Here is a 14210-nt window from a genome sequence, read left to right as displayed (position 1 = left end):
TTTTTTTTTTTTTTTTTTGGTCCCCAATAAAATTCAAGCGAAATAACATAGTTCAAGGGACATTACTCTTAATATACTACAATAACAATGTTTTTGATATTGACTCGTATCGTTATTTTCTTTTCAAGGTTATCTTTAAACGCCTTTTATCTTATTTCTTTTCAGGTAATAAAATTGATCAGATTAATCGAAGAGAAATTCCAACCAACATTGGACAACAATTTGCTGACAGATACGAGATGACTTTTCTCGAGACTTCAGCCAAGGAGGCTGACAATGTAGAAAAGCTATTTTTTGATATTGCGCGAGAACTGACGAAACAGGCCAAGGCACACGAGCTTCGGCCCCACAATAATAAGGCCTTTCCATCGGGTGAGACCACCCCTATATCTAGTTACAATTGCTGCCGAACATAAAAACCCCAGCTTCCTTTTTTTTAAAAATATTTTTCTCCATCTTGGCGCCTCCCTACTATGTCTTCTTTATTATTTGTTGTTAAACATGGCCACCCAGTAAAAGAAAACCCTAAAACCTTTAGAATCCTATTTTTTATTTTACTTTTTTTTTTTTTTTTTTTTAATTCTCTTGTAACTTGGGTCATTATCCAGATCTGAAGCTCAAAACTGCTTTCTGTACTTATGATTCTTTTTCTTTTCTTTTTTTTTTTCTAATTACGGAAGAGGTTTTTTTTTTTTGTTTTTTTTTTAGATTTATTGTTATAAAGTTTAAATATTTCCTTTTTTATATATATGAATACACCTGAGAATATACATGCGAATTAGATGTTTTCTAAATTCAGTAAAAAAAATATGACTTAAAAAAAATAAATAAGATTTTAAAGAAATAAGATAAAATGTATTCCTGAAAATCTATTTTCATCTGACAACTTTTCAACACAAGAAAAAGCAAAAAAAAACAAAAAAAAACGCAAAAATGTTCAAGTGACATTAAAAGGTTTTACTCTAGAAAAACTGGTAATATTAGTTGAAATTCCATTTTTGTTTACTCAGCACTGACTGTAGCTTTTTGATGTAATGTGTCTTTGAAATACAGAGATCAAAAGAAGATAGGGCAATCATTTTAAAACAACCTTGTACACATCTTGGATTGTGAAGTAAGTGCCAGCTTATACCAGAATTGGGTTTGGATTTCTTTAATGTTACTTAAACGTTTTAATTCTTTATTTTTACGAATTGTTTTTCTTTGCAATTATCAGATGAAAATAACTTATGAAATACGTATTTTTTTAAGAACTTGTATGGCGTATTCACGTATGGAAGGTAAATTCTAATCACGGTTAATCTTTCTTTCTCTCTCGTTATCTCCCTTTCTCTCTCGCTCGGATCCATGTTTGCTCTTCTGTTCTTACTCTGCTGTGTTAAGCTGTCTGTCTTAACTATTTTATAACTAAATTGTTTGGCAAAAAAATATAACCTTAGGGTTGATGTGCCACAAAACAAAACAAAAAATCACAATTGTTCAAATCTAAGGCAGTGATTGTGGCAACTCTGCTTCCTCCCGTTGAATTATTCATTCGATGCCAACAATATATTCACGTTGCTATGGTAACAAGAGGCTTCTTTCTGTCAACACACAAACTATTTAGTATCTTAAATCTGCATTTTTGTCACATTTTTTAAATCAAAGACATTCAAGTTAAAAAAAAGAAAAAAAAAAAAAAACTTTTGTAATTTTCTTTAGATTCAATTCAGCGACAAAATAGTTTAGGTTATAAATGATTTCCATCATGTTAAGGTTAATATTTTTGCTTATTTTGATATACAACCACCACACAATAGACCTTGTTTTATACAAAGTTGTAAATGTTTACTTTAGGGTCCTAAACTTTGTATTACTAAAAATTCAGCATGGAGACGTTAACATTAATTTGGTAAAAATCTATTATGCTGCTGCTGCTGAACCATACAATTGGTGTTTTTCATTAACCCAACTACTAACCCTAAATCAAGACTTAAGGCACAATTGTACCGATTCTGCATTTGTTTTTCACAGCAACATGAAAGACTTTTATCAAAATTTTTTAAGCATTATGGATTTTAGGATCTTAACGTAACCTTTTAAATTTTGTTTCTCCAGACCATGTATTTTGTTACAATTATATCAACGTAGCACCTGGAATCCCAGGTGTTGTAATGTGCTCTCTCTGCTTATCTCAGCATTGTTTCTAGTTGTCTAGCACTTCTCCTTACCGAGTCTAAATCTTAAAAGAAAAATCAACTATGGGAAATAACTCATTCATTCAGTATGAGTTATCTTTTCTTACTTGCTTTTTTTCTATTAGTTTGTCAATTTGAATCAAAATTAGATTCACCTTTACTTACTAGACTCGAGCAGTGCAGATTCAGAAGAGTTGTCGTTGGGGATTGTGCAACTCTTGCCTCACAATTATAGGGGGCATCTATTGTCACGTGAGACTGAAAAGAGGCATCAATGTCAACACATACACCTAAAATATCAGTCTAATTTTAACTCTTCATATTTGTTAACTTTAGATCGAACATATTCAAAAACAAATTAGTTTTATTTCCTTTAGCCTAACACTAATAAAAAAAATATGTAATCTTATGTGTGGATGACTGAAAAAGATCTCCATCTTCTTATGGTTAATATTTCTGTTTGTATCTTAGTTTTTACTGTGAGGTAGACGTCACTTTTACATATAACTTACAAACAACAGACCTTACATTAGGTTAAGATCGACCTATATCTAAAACCTTAAACCATTTTGAAGTCTCGTCAATTTATACTGAAGACGTTTAAGATGATGCATCTATTCCGTTTGCTACTATGTAAATACGTTTAGAAAACAATTTGCATCATACAAAGCAGTTGTGAAAATAAATAACAATGAAGGCGAGAATTTATACCCTGTAAGAATTTCTAATCATTAAAGAGTTCTTTCCTTTTTACAAAGCAATCATCAATACTAAATATATAATGATTCATAAAACCTTTTCAGTTCATGACGTTTTGGTACTGTTTTTTAATATCTCTAAATTAATTTTTTTCTCTCCTACCTTTTTATATATAAACTAGCTTAGTTGCCTGGGTGTTTGGAGGTGTGTGTTGAGCAAAAAAAAACAAAAAAAAAAAAACAAAAGTTGTAGTAGGCAGGCAGGCTCGAACCTGTGGCACGAAGGCAGAAGAGAAAGTGAAAAAAAAAAAAAGCCTGACATCTTACTGCTATTCCATGACATGACCAGAACTTCGAAACGTTAAAATTAAGTGAAGTCATTCCAACCGATAGGATGACTAACAAAAATGGCGACACAAAAAATCAACCCTCTCTGTAAAAAGCTGCCCAGTTGAGGGTGAAGGAATTAATGTTTTTAGCTATTTTTTTTATATTTGTCTCCGCTTCAAGCTTCAAAACGATACTGATCTCGTGAAAATCCATCGCCTCTGTCGAAAGCTTTAGGCAGACATCATACATACATGCATTAAAACAGACAGGTGAGAGTTATATTATAGATTATACTGAAATGTCATATGAATTGAATAAGGCCTGTTTCATGTGAAAAGGTTGGCCAGATTATAAACGTTGGGCTTAAATAGCATTTAAGCTGGCAAATCTAACTGATTCTAACATGCCAACTTTCAGTTGTTATTGTTGTACTATATTTGTTATAAACATCACTATGATTACAAAAAAAAAATTATTTAAAAAAAAAATAAAATCTTAGTCATCTTAAAAGAAAAATCAACTAAGGGAAATAACTCATTCATTTAGTGTCAGTTATCTTTTCTTGCTTTTTTTTTCTATTATTTGAATCAAAATTAGATTCACCTTTACTTTAGATACTGAATATAACAAAAATATATGGTTATAGATTATAGAAATATTTGCAAAAGAAATTTGAATATAATGGATACTGGTCAACACTAGGTTGGTACAGCTAATAATGACATACGTGTAGTACATTTAAGCACAGAAAAAAGAATTGGCAAATTTTGTAAAAAAAAAAAATATATATATATATATATATATATATATATTGTTTCATTTGACAAAATATGTACAAAATCTGCATTGTTCATTCTCAGATTTTTTTTTTTTTTTTTTTTTGAATGGTATTGTGTAAAAAAAAAAGCACTTGTAATTTGAACATTTATGCATCGAACTTGAAGAGCAGAGATGACTTTTTCTTGAAGTTATAAATTTTTCTCCTCATCAAATGATTTGAACATGTTTTTTGCATGGCAGTGGGATTTTAAAGAAACAACCAATTTCTCATCTTGTCAAACAAAATTGATTAATATCACCTGTAATTATTACTACAACTCTTGGTTGTACCATTTTCCATCATTAGTGATAAATAAACTGACAGCTTCTACTGCATTCATAAAGATGGAAATATTTTCCGATGTTAAAAGAAAGTGAGAAAACCATCGGCCATCTTTTAGACAGAAAACTGAAAAAATGGTAAAGAAACAAATATAAGAAATAAATGTTTCTAAAGATGAGATAAATTACTCTTCTACCTACCTGGATAAGGTTTTTTAAAAATTTAACTTATTTTAAAACGTTTATTTATTGTGAAACACAAATAGTGCCGAGCACTTAAGCTAAAACAATAACAAAGATGGCGAACATGAAGCTGACACTTTTAGAGTCTCTTAAAGAGAATTGCTTAAAATTTGAAAATAAATAAAAATAAATCCATGGAATAAATATCATTGTGACATTTATTGGGTGGATTTCTATCAGTACTTTTATTTATTTTTGAGTTTTGTGTGATTTTCGACTCCAAAGGTGACATCCTCATGTCCACCATCTTTGTCATTTTAGCTCAACTGCTTAGTACTACTTGTGTTTCAAACTTAATAGACGCTTTAAAATAAGTTAAAACGTCAAAAACTTATCCACGTAAAAGAGTAACTTATCTTGTTTTTGGTTAGATTCATTTGTTATATATTTTTTTCTTGATCACTTTGTTGGTTTGTTGTCCATAGTAAAACATGCGTAACCCATCTTTACATTTTTTATGCTGCTGTGTGTCATAAGCACTTCTAAAATGACAAGCAATGGCATTAAAAATAACATCAAATTTAACTCAATAGAAAAATAAAATGCTGCCTCTTTACACTAATTTCATTAACAAAAAAGTCTTATTTTTTTAAAATCCTCCAATTTTTTTTCTAGATGGGAATTCAAGTCTTAAAATCTCACTGCATTTGATAATATACAAATATGTACTATTTTTATTATTCAGACGACTATTCTCATCTTAGTTATTTTCACAATGCTTTGTTTATTCACGTGATTTTTCAAATTTAGAAACCTTCTAGTCAAACTTGGAGATCTTTATGCCAAACTTGGTAACCTGTATGGAATTTCAAACTGATCTTATTTAATCCATGGAAGTAGATTGTCCTCATTCTGTCAACCATGACCAGATAGAAGTGTTAATTCTTAATTATTATTTCCTGTCGTAAAGATTGAACCTTCTACATTCAGAAGACTGTCATTAGAACTGATTGTTAATACCACATTAGTCTGTGGTGCAATGGTTAAAGGCATTAGTTAACAATCAGTGACCTTCTTCTGAGGGTTGAAGGTTCAATCCTTACTACAGGAAATAATAACTAAGAATAACATAACATTTACTCTTCTACTTAGTTGTGGCTGACAAACAAGAACAATCTACTCCTGTAAATTAAATAAGATTCTGTTTAAAATTTTGTATAGGTTTTTTTGTTAAAAAAAAAATTGCACTTGAAGGTAAAAAAAACATTGTGTTAAGAATGGTAGTCTGAATAAAAGTTTTTTTTTTTTTTTTTTTTTTTTTTTTAAATTACAAATTTGCTTTATTACATAATGATTCTGGGTGTCATCCTGTGTATAAAAACTAAGGTAACTCAAAACTGTCACTATTTTGAATTTGGGAAACTTCCTGAACCTTATTTTCAATGGTTCAATCGCCTAAACATCAAATATAGTGAATGTTTATTGGTGTTGTAGTTTAATACAAACACAGACACCACTTGTAACCATAGCATGTTAAAAGTAAACTTTAAATAATACAAACAGCTTATATTTATTGAAATTTAATTTGAATTTAGAAATATTCATTTTATAAATAAATGACATTATCGACATGCACCAATATTAAGAATATTAATATTAATTAATATTTAAGGAATATTAACCAAAAATTGAGCCCATTTATTTTTTATTCAGGGTGATGATATTGTAAGTAAGCACTGTGAAACCATTTTGAAAATGTGATTGCTTTGTCACCATTAAATATTTGCCTCCATTATTATTTTTCAATTTTCAAACATGGAGGTTAAACTCAAACTAGTCATTCTCTTCTGAATTTTTTTTTTTCTTATTTTCAAAGAGAACAAATCATTTTTTCATTTTATATTTGATTTTTGTCAGTTCTAGTATTTTTTAAATTTTTTATTCAAATGTTTTCCTTTTGTGTTTTCTGATTTTTGAATATAAACAACTCGGCCTGCTAGTCTACCATTTATTATTATTATACACCCATGGCATAATTCAAACTGTTGCTCTATTTTTTGATGAAAAACATTTATGCATCTATCAGTATTATTTTTGTTTTCTTAATTTTTGACCAACCTCAAAGGAAAACCATTTTTTTTTTTTTGTTTTTTTGTTAGTGCCGACTCTGGCAGCTAACGAAAGCGATTTTTACATGTCACTAAAAAGGAAAGAAAAAACTATGGAAAAAAAAAAAAAAAACTATTTGAAGTGTGATATGATTGCAGAAATACTCATTTTATAAATAAATGAAAATGGTCAGCTTTATCAGTTTCATTCAAAAAATAATCTTATCTTCAGAAAGATAGTAATTTTGTAAAGATTCAATTGTAAAATCTCAAGCTGCAGAAGAAAAAAAAATGTTATCTGCCTCAACTTGCTGTCTCTTTGTGTCTTGCTGCCTTGCAAGTTAATCCTGTGCTTTTAATTTAATATGCAAGTCTGAGCCATGAATGGTTAAAACTCTTGCTCACTTTTTCCCATCAAACGTATTTATGACCATAACATTCAGATGAACGTGTACAACATATTCTCCCTTCCCATAACAACTTTTTTTTTTTATCTTATTTTTTTTTAAGAATTCAGAATACACCAGATTTTCAGAGTAATGTAATATATCTATATCTATCTATATATATATATATATATATATGATATTTCTGAATTTTGGAGATGAGGATTGGTTATTCGTATTATTTGGATTAATTGGACTACTATTCTCATCTTGAATGTGATTTTCACAATGTTTCGGCCAATGTAACCTCCGACCTTCGTCAGGTGTGTTTTGTTGAATTTTGGAACGTTTCTGTCGAACTCTGGAATTTGAACGGAATTTTGAGTGGAACCCTTTATTTACTTCACGGGGGTAGGGTGCTCTTGTTCCGCCAGCCATGACTGGATAGAAGTCCTAAGTAATTCGCAATTGTATTTTTCGGTCGGTAGAAAATGATATTCTCCTGAAGGTTGAAGGTTCAATCCTCAGTGTGGGTGACTGAAAAATACAATTGCGAATTACTTAGGACCTCTATCCAGTCATGGCTGACCGAACAAGAGCACGTTACCCCTGTGAAGTAAATGAAAGGTTCTGTTCAAATCGACAAGATACATCTGTCGAAGGTTACATTGTGAAAATAACACTCAAGATGAGAATAGTAGTTTGATGAATCCAAATAATCAATATATATATTGATAAAAGTAATTACTTGTTCAATTCTTAGCATGTTTAGTTTGCTATGTAAGTTTAAAATAAAATATAAGGAAACACTAAATAGAAAGTAGAGTGTCCCCTTACACCAAATGCTAACTATGGAATTGGTAATAACATTCAAAATACTTTCTGCAATCTGACCATATTTGGTATAAATAAATGTCACTATATCTGACTTGTCCACCAAGTTTCTACCATGAATAAAGCGGCTTTTTCTTTATTGTTGTTCAAACATACTTAGATACAATGTTAAAAATTTTTAAGAATTCTGGCGCACTCCCCTCTTGGTACTGCTCTGATTTTGTCCATTTTCACTTTAGAAATAGTCCGGGATTGTTTTTATAGGCATTATATTTGAGATAACCCTACAGATAAAAATCAGGGGTGAGGGTAAAGACTTAGTTTGTGTGAAGCTCATTCAGGATCACATTTTGTGCTGATAAGACGATCACTAAAGTATCCCCCATCTTATATCATTGAACAATGATAAAATCAAGTCTGTTTGACATTCATGACCAAAACTTGGTGGACAAGTCAGACATACAATGAAGTTTATTGTTAGCAAATATGGTTGAATTTCAGGAAAGTGTGGTATTTGGTGGTGGGGGAAGTCACTACTTGATTTTAATGTGCCTTTAGTTAAAAATCCTGTTCATAAATGCTGTTTAGAATTTCAAGCAAAAGAGATTTTTTTTTTTTTTTTTTTTTTTTTTTTTAATGAACTGTCATGGCAAATTGAAACCCTTCTAAAAATTGAACAAGTTTTTAATTTTAAGCTCAAGATTTAGGATTCAATCGATTTAGTAATCTGAATATTCTTTTCCAAAGAGCTAAATAATAAAAATTTTAAATGGAGAGAGAAAAAAAAAAGAAGAAATCCTTGGGAAATAGCAACTATCGGCAGGTGGGAGGGGGAAAAAATATGTCATCGATCTCCACCCACATTTACATCTTCCTGGCCATCTTGTATAATCCAATATCCAAGCTAAGCATTTCTTTGTTTATATGTCTCACACGATGCTAGCTTCATGACAATGTATACACACACACACCTGCAATATTTAATATCAATGGAATATCTTCTAGTCACTTGGCCTGATATTCTTTTCAATTTCTTTCAGCCAAGTCAGTGTTCAGCTTTATAAAAACTGTATACAAACATTGACTCGTGTTTTATTGTTTATTTCACACCCTTTCCCTTTTATTAAATGCCAAGTAAACTCCTTGTTGCTTCTGTTATTCAATTTGTATATGTGATTGTCTGCGCCAGGTAATCACACTGTCTCTATAAATTTTTAAAAATTAAAAAAACAAAAAAAATATGTCCTTTCTGTGTTGGTTTATTTGTAGATCATAAAATAATATCAACCAACCAGAATTCTAAGTTGGATTTACATTTAATAATACTCTGTAATTAATAGATATACCGTTTTTCTTTTAATATTTGTCCATTTTTTTTTCTTTGAAGTACTATAAAAATTATTGTAAGGAATTGATTAAATGTAGGTAAATTTATTTACAACAATTTGTCTAAAGAATTTGTCTACAATTATTACCACTCCTTATATATTTCCAATTCCTCTACAACAATTTATCTATAAATACAAATTGACCATGGCAATTTATAGATTGATATAATTTATCTATAACATTTTCTTTTCATAAAATCTATTATAATAAAATAATTTTCAATTCAAAACAAGGAACTTCTTAAATAATGAATTTTTTAATGTTAATTTTAGATATCAAAAAAAGGTTTAATAATATATTAAGAAATTGTGAATGATAATTACACATGATAGCAGTATTAAAATTAATTTGCAAAAATGATGTGCTCTAATGAGGTTTTTTTACTAGTGGGACCCATGTCCTGTCATTACTCAGAAAACAAAAACAAAAGCAAATCAAGTATCACAACAACCAAAACTAAATTGACCTGAAGGACCCTTTTCTCTCAAAATGCTAAACATTTATCCTCGATATAGATGTTAATAGAATGGTTGGTAATGTTAAAATTAAAACAATCATTGTGTAAGAGACCAAAAAGAAAGAAATAGTTAATTAATGAGAGTTCGTTTTGCAAATAAATATGCAAGTAAACCTTGGAGTATCGATTGCATAGGCATAACAGAGTATATTAAAATCAATGTTTCTTTTTTTTTTTGTATCATAAATAGGAAGTTGGTCTTTTAACGTTACTGCAACAAATGAATCGACTTTATAAATGTACAGAAGATTATCACTAATTTTATCAATTTTTGTTTCTTTAAACATTAACACGACTGCATACACTATATGAGAAAAATGTGCGAAGGTTGAAAATAAAGTTTTTTTGTTTTTTTTTCTTAAAATGTTGGATTACATTCATAAAAGAGATCCTAATGAAATTCTAATATAAAACTTATGTTTATATGATTTTTGAAAGTATGTTTATATTTTGTGAAAAGAATGGCTTTATATAATTGCAACTGAAATGTTTTCTTGATCATTTACTAAATCTATATTATCTCAAAACAATTTTTTTTTCAAAATCAAATCTATAATTGTTTGAAATTAACTTTGAACACTTTTTCAATGAAATAAATATACTTATCATTACTAAAACTTTTTATATATGATCTTATAGATTAATTATATCTCTATTTGAACTGTTGTAGACGAATGATATTTGTAGACAAATTGTATTTGTAGATAAATTGTTGTGTATAAATTCGCCAAATTCCATGTTAAAATTCTGTTTTAAACAAAAAATAATACTCATTTTCTTAGTTTTTTTTTTCTATCTTGTTTAGCCAGAAAAAAAGTTGAATTTTTTTAAATTTTACAAAAAGCTCCCCCCTCCCCAATTTGTTTTGATTTTTGACCTTTGAATTTAAATGCAAATGAAATAAAAGAATTTAAACTTTTTACTATGTAATTTTTTTCTTTATATATATATATATATATATATATATATATATATATATATATATATATTTAATTTATTCTTTGCTTTTATTTTGTTTATCTGTTTCATTGCTTTAATAAAAATAAGTTTTCTTCAAAATTAGCTTTGGAATTTTAAAACCTTTTTGGCGCTTCTACACTATAGGGACGAAATTTCGGAAATCATAATACTGAATTTCACATAAAAACAATGGTATCTATGTATTCCTCTTATTTTTAAGATGATTAAATCCAAAAATTACGAAAATCGATAAGATAGAAAATTATTTATTAAAGAAAATAAAATAGAATTTGATGAAAACCATCAACCATCATAAGACACAGAGTTCAAAAGGGAGGTCATTTTCCATTTTGATTTAAACAAGATGGCGACAATTTTTCACCTGCTAACACGATTAAAGTTGTTTTCTTTAATAATTCAGTAATATCCAGGTAATTTCGACTGCATAATTTGGAAGCTACTATTGTAACTTATTAGAATTGACAAAAAATCAGTTGAAACCATTTTTTTTTTTTTCTGAAAACTCCATTTATCGACTACAAAATCTCGTCCCAATTCTGTAGAAGTGCCACTTTTTTTCATATTTAATGGCATTTTATTTTTGCTTCATATTTGGTAGAAATTGTTTCTTCAATTTTTAGGATGACTACGAAAACACTTTTTTGTAGGTTATTTAATGCAGAAGGTTTTTTTTTTTTGTAATATAACAATACTTTTTGTAAACCATTTAATGTAGATGAATTTCCACTTCTGAAGAAAAGTAAGTTAATACTTTTCCCTACAACTAAAATAATTTTAAACACATTCCATCTTAATAACTAATTGCCTTGTCTCTTCATTAAATGGAAAAAGAGAAATTTGCCATTGTTAAGTAAAACCTTTCTTAACTGCTTAACGGCCATCTATTTAAAACTGTATGCAAGTATGGTGTAACCACAGTTGGGGATTTTAAACTTATGTTGTGAATTTTACTTTGTTATTTAAGAAATGTTTAAAGTTCCAACATTTCTATATTATATTTCTATTAGTATGCCTGTCTGTTTCCATTTTTTCAGAAACTACCAACAAAATCTGGTTAAAATTTTGTATGGACTGTTATGATAAGGTGCAGTGGACTAAGTATTATGATATCCATTCCATGCACAGTTTGTCATTAATAGGAATTAGCCACCTCAATACCACATTTACTTTCTCACTTTTTCTCAGAAACTATCAAACCAATCTGTCTGAAATTTTGTATGTATAAGGTGCAGTGAATGAAGTATTATGGTATCCATTCCATGCACAGTTAGGATTAATATTTAATGCAAAAATGAGCACAAATCGAACCATATTCAGTCATCAATTTGGCATTCATTCTAAATAAATAGGCTATAACTTTTGCCTGTTTTTAATGAGTAAACAAGTTTTATATTATTTAATTTCAGAATTTTTTTAATCTTTTATCAACTGTATCTCTTCCCATGTTAGCTTTAAAGATGCTTTTTTTTTTCTTTTTTTTCACTGGTCTCCATATTAATAACACTTTTCTAACTTTGTATCTCTTTTTCGGATTTAACTGATTACTTGAAAGAATTTCTTCAAAATTTAGAAATACTAAAAAAATCAAACAATAGCAACGTTTTAGAATTTGAAATAAATCAAGTCTTCAAAATTAAATTCTTACTTTTCAGTCAGAGAGCAATTTCAATTTGTCAGAAGTATGTGTATTTCTTTATGAAGAAAATTAACTGACAGGAAAAAAATGACATTATTGAATCATCAAATATTCAAAGACTATGATACATTAGAAGTTATTTACCTAATCCATGGAGTTTCGAAAATTTACACTTTTCTCATCAGAGGAAATAAATAGTCCAAAAGAAACATTTCTGGTACAGTGTAACAATTGAAAACTTAGAAATTGCAGGAGTGAGAAGATAGAAGTCATAATGAACAAATACGATCCAACAGTAAATTCGGTTTGCAATTTCGTGGACAGTATAAAAATTGAAAAACTCTGGAGCTGCAATTATGGAACCTGATGTAGGAATAAGAAAAACAGTTTATTAATTTTTTTTTTCCTACTTCCACTATTAGTTTCCACAATTGCAGCTTCTAAATTTACAACGTTTAGTATTTGTACAGTTTAATCAAAACATTAAAAAATGAAAATATCGAAACAAAGTTATATTGTACTTATCCGTTTTGAACTGAAGGTCTCCGGGAAAAAAAAAAAAAATTCACTTAATTTGATCAAGTAGTTTTTTTTTTTTTTTTTTTTTTTTTTCAACGGAAAAACACCTTTTTTTTATGACAGCATGTTGAAGGTAGCCATCTTTGAATTTTTTGAACATGCCTCACAGAGATAATTCAATTTAAAGTGCCAACACTCCCTACCCATCTTTAATACCAGCTTTTCTTCCTAAAAATCGAAGCATGACTACCTTTTGCTCAGTGTCATAACAAATTGTTTTTTCGCTGTAAAAAAAACAAAAAAAACTTTAAAAAAACTACTTGATCAAGTTAAGTGAAATTTTTTTCTTTTTTTCGGAGAACTTCATTCCATAACGAATCAATACAATATAACCTTTTTTTTTTTTTTTTTTCGATATTTTCATTTTTTTAATGTCTTGATTAAACTGTACAAGTACCCAATTTTTTTAGTATAGGAGAAGCAAAATTTCCGAAATAAAGTCTTCTTCACTGAACTCAAACAATGCCGGTGCAGTCAGTGATTACACAACTCTTGCAGACAGCCTTACAGAGGGTATGAGTTTTTTCTCCCCGCTAAAAAACCTACATAGAATGGTTAACCAGAAAAACAATCACATTTATTTTGTTTTAAATTTAAGTGAAACAAGGGAGGTAATTCGTCAAATGTAAATCAATATTACCATCGATTATTTTAAGGACTAAGCAGCCTTTTCATTTCAATGCTTTCATTTAAAAAGTTTAATTCAGTAAATATTTGTATTTAATGCATTTTTAATTATTCTTACTATTTTATTTTATAATTACGTAAAGAAATATACATAAAAAATATTTGAACCTATATAAAACAAAATGAAATACACAAATTGAAATTGCTCTCTGATTGAAAAGTAAGAATTTAATTTTGAAGACTTGATTTATTTCAAATTCTAAAACGTTGGTTTTTAGTATTTCTAAATTTTGAAGAAATTCTTTCAAGTAATCAGTTAAATTCGAAAAAAAGATATGAAGTCAGGAAAGTGTTATTAATATGGAGATCAGTGAAAAAATGATTGTAAATTCAACTATATTCTACTAGTTGAAATAAGCGATTTTTCCCTGTAAGAAAAGCTTAATTCCTATATATATATATATTATTATTATATATATAAAATGAACTCCTTTTTCCCCTCTGATTTTGACCTTAATAGGATTAAAAATCAAGGCATTTCATGCAAATGTAATATGCACGAACTGAAGCACAATATCTGAAGTGTGTTATAGGCCTATTACCTCTCCACTTCCTTGACAATCGTAGATTCCTATATTTTTTCTGGTGAGAGTTCACTGCCAAA

At 28.7% G+C, this 14210-nt stretch overlaps 1 protein-coding gene across 2 annotated transcripts in view; it reads left to right on the top strand.

The window, feature by feature from the left end:
- LOC145254843 (ras-related protein Rab-30-like) overlaps positions 1-10645 on the top strand; it is a 204852-nt gene extending 194207 nt beyond the window's left edge. For both annotated transcript variants that reach the window (XM_080113685.1, XM_080113695.1), the window contains exon 5: positions 166-10645. In XM_080113685.1, coding sequence (XP_079969811.1) covers positions 166-416 — 251 coding nt within the window. In that variant the 3' untranslated portion in view covers positions 417-10645. The remainder of the gene's footprint in view (positions 1-165) is intronic.
- The last annotated feature ends 3565 nt before the right edge of the window (positions 10646-14210 follow it).

Source organism: Euprymna scolopes, chromosome 3, assembly GCF_053919585.1.
Source record: "Euprymna scolopes isolate OS-2025 chromosome 3, ASM5391958v1, whole genome shotgun sequence".
Taxonomy (NCBI): domain Eukaryota; kingdom Metazoa; phylum Mollusca; class Cephalopoda; order Sepiida; family Sepiolidae; genus Euprymna; species Euprymna scolopes.
The sequence above is the reverse complement of the archived record's forward strand: the minus strand, read 5'-3'. Positions and strand labels throughout refer to the sequence as shown.